We start from the raw sequence: 2,236 nt of genomic DNA, 5'->3' as shown, positions 1-2,236 counted from the left end.
TTTTTTTTTGTTTTTTTTTTTTTGAGCGAGAATGCTATTTTCCTGCTTCTTCTTTTTAAAGTGACTTGTATAGGATTAGATAATCCTAATCCCTATTATTGTTGAGATCCTCGTTAAAATAAAATAAATGAAATTTGAAAAATAATATTAAATTTTTTTATATTATTTCTTGTGATTAGTGGTAAATTAAAATTTTCCTTGACTTGTAAAATCTTCCTACAATTTTTCGGTTCTGTTTGATTTTTTATTTATTTTTCTCATTTATTCATCATTTCAAGCCTTTATTAAATTAAATAAATAGCATCAAAAACGACTTTTAAAAAAGAATAAAAATACATTGAAAAATAGGGATATAAATAGATTGAGAACTCCGCAAGGATTATAAAAAGAAAAAAGAAACGGAGTTAGGAAGTATACGAATTTCTGATGCAGTAGATAGTTTGCCAACAAATGGTGATAAAGAGAAGCCATATATTATATTATATATATATATATAGATTATGAGTACCATAGATGGCATACGTACGTATTACATTAGTGCATCAAGTTGGAACATACAAAACAAAATCACACGATCGAAATGAAAAACATCCCTTATTTTCTCACAAACAAGCGTTGCCGATCTCAGGCCTCAATACATGAAAACATCTAGAGCTCTTGCTTTGCTTCATCACTCTTGAGCTTGGCTGGTTCTTCTCCCCCCTCAATGCTAACCACCGTAGGACCCTTGATTTTGTCAAGGGACAAATTGGAAAGTGACAAAATGAGAACCCCATTCTCAAGCTTAGCCTTCACAGAATCCAAGTCCACATTCTCTGGCAGCTTAAACTGCCTGATGAACTTGCCATACGATCTCTCTACTCTGTGCCAGTGATCCCCTTTTTTCTCTTCTTCTCTCTTCCTCTCTCCACTCACTCTCAACACCCTATTCTGGTCAATTTCAATCTTCACCTCCTCTTTCTTCATTCCTGGTACATCTAGCATGATAACATGACCCTCAGGTGTTTCTTTCCAGTCTACTCGGGCTGGAGAGAGTGCCACATGATCGTCCTTGTCGAACCCAAGTGGGATATGTTCCAAGACCCTGAAGGGGTCCGGTAAACGGTCAAGCCAGAAATCAGTCAGGAGACTCCCGGGACGGTCTGAAAATGGCAGGAGAGATGCATTAGAGAACCCAACAAGGCAGAGAACGAGCAGGACTGAGAAGGCAAGTGAGTGCTGCCTCATTTTTCTGTAACTTGTATTTTTGTTTGGTTTTTTTTTCAGAGGGTTTAAGGGACTGATACAACTTGCAAGAATGTGTTTTTGTTCCTGTCTGAAATGGAATGAGCCCATTCCCGGATTTATATAGGCTATAGTTATAGAGCATTGGTTCTTGAACATTCTGGGACTGAATTGTTTTTTTTTTTTTTTAGGAGATGGGGAAGGTTCGAGCCGCTTTGAGAGTAATAATTAACGATAAGCCATGAGGTGGCAAGCTGTGCTTAATTAAGCGGGACAGTTCCTACACGTTCCAGAGACTTCATGTGAATTCTTATTCTTGTATAGAAATTTCTCAGATTTTCGATAGTGGGTTTGTACATTTGTCGCAAGTTTATTTGTTTTTGTGTTTTAAATATATTTTTAATTAATTATTTATTTATTTTTTTGTTTTAGATTAATATTATTTTAATATTTTCAAATCATTTTATATATTATCAAAAATAATTTTAAAAAAATAAAAAATATTATTAAAAAAATATTTTAAAAAATAATCACAGCAAAATTCCAACGACACATGAAAACATGAAGAGCGTGTTTGACAGTGTAGTTGCGGGTGCTTTTCAAATAACTTTTCGTGCCAAAATACATGCCAATGATATTTTTTCATTTTTTAAAAATTATTTTTGACATCAGCACATCAAAACGATCCAAAATATACAAACCATATTAAATTTTAGTAAAAATTAAAATAAAATTCAAATTTTTTGGAAACGTAACCGCAGCCGCGTTCCTAAACGAGCCCGAAATGGTCATGGAGAGAGTCGGTCTCAGCCATTAAACATTGTGTTTTTACATGCACTCAAGTACGGTTTCCAGTAATTAATTGATTAAATAATTCACTTTACTATAGCCAAATTCGACATGACTGTGATGAAAGATACAGGCAGTAGGGGTGTTCACGGTTCGGTTCGGTTCGGTTTAGATCCAAAAAACCAACCGAACCGAATTACAGTATTTTTCTTAAAAATTAACC

The 2,236-nt window shown here is 34.2% G+C and overlaps 1 protein-coding gene across 1 annotated transcript; it reads right to left on the bottom strand.

Annotated features, from left to right (window-relative positions):
- Positions 1 to 451: 451 nt before the first annotated feature.
- LOC7494393 (22.0 kDa class IV heat shock protein) lies at positions 452 to 1,326 on the bottom strand. The gene has a single exon (XM_002319848.4). The coding sequence runs from the start codon at positions 1,225 to 1,227 to the stop codon at positions 649 to 651; it is 579 nt and encodes a 192-aa protein (XP_002319884.3). The 5' UTR covers positions 1,228 to 1,326; the 3' UTR covers positions 452 to 648.
- Positions 1,327 to 2,236: the final 910 nt, after the last annotated feature.

This window comes from Populus trichocarpa, chromosome 13 (assembly GCF_000002775.5).
Source record: "Populus trichocarpa isolate Nisqually-1 chromosome 13, P.trichocarpa_v4.1, whole genome shotgun sequence".
Lineage (NCBI taxonomy): Eukaryota > Viridiplantae > Streptophyta > Magnoliopsida > Malpighiales > Salicaceae > Populus > Populus trichocarpa.
This window is presented reverse-complemented; position numbering and strand designations above follow the sequence as displayed.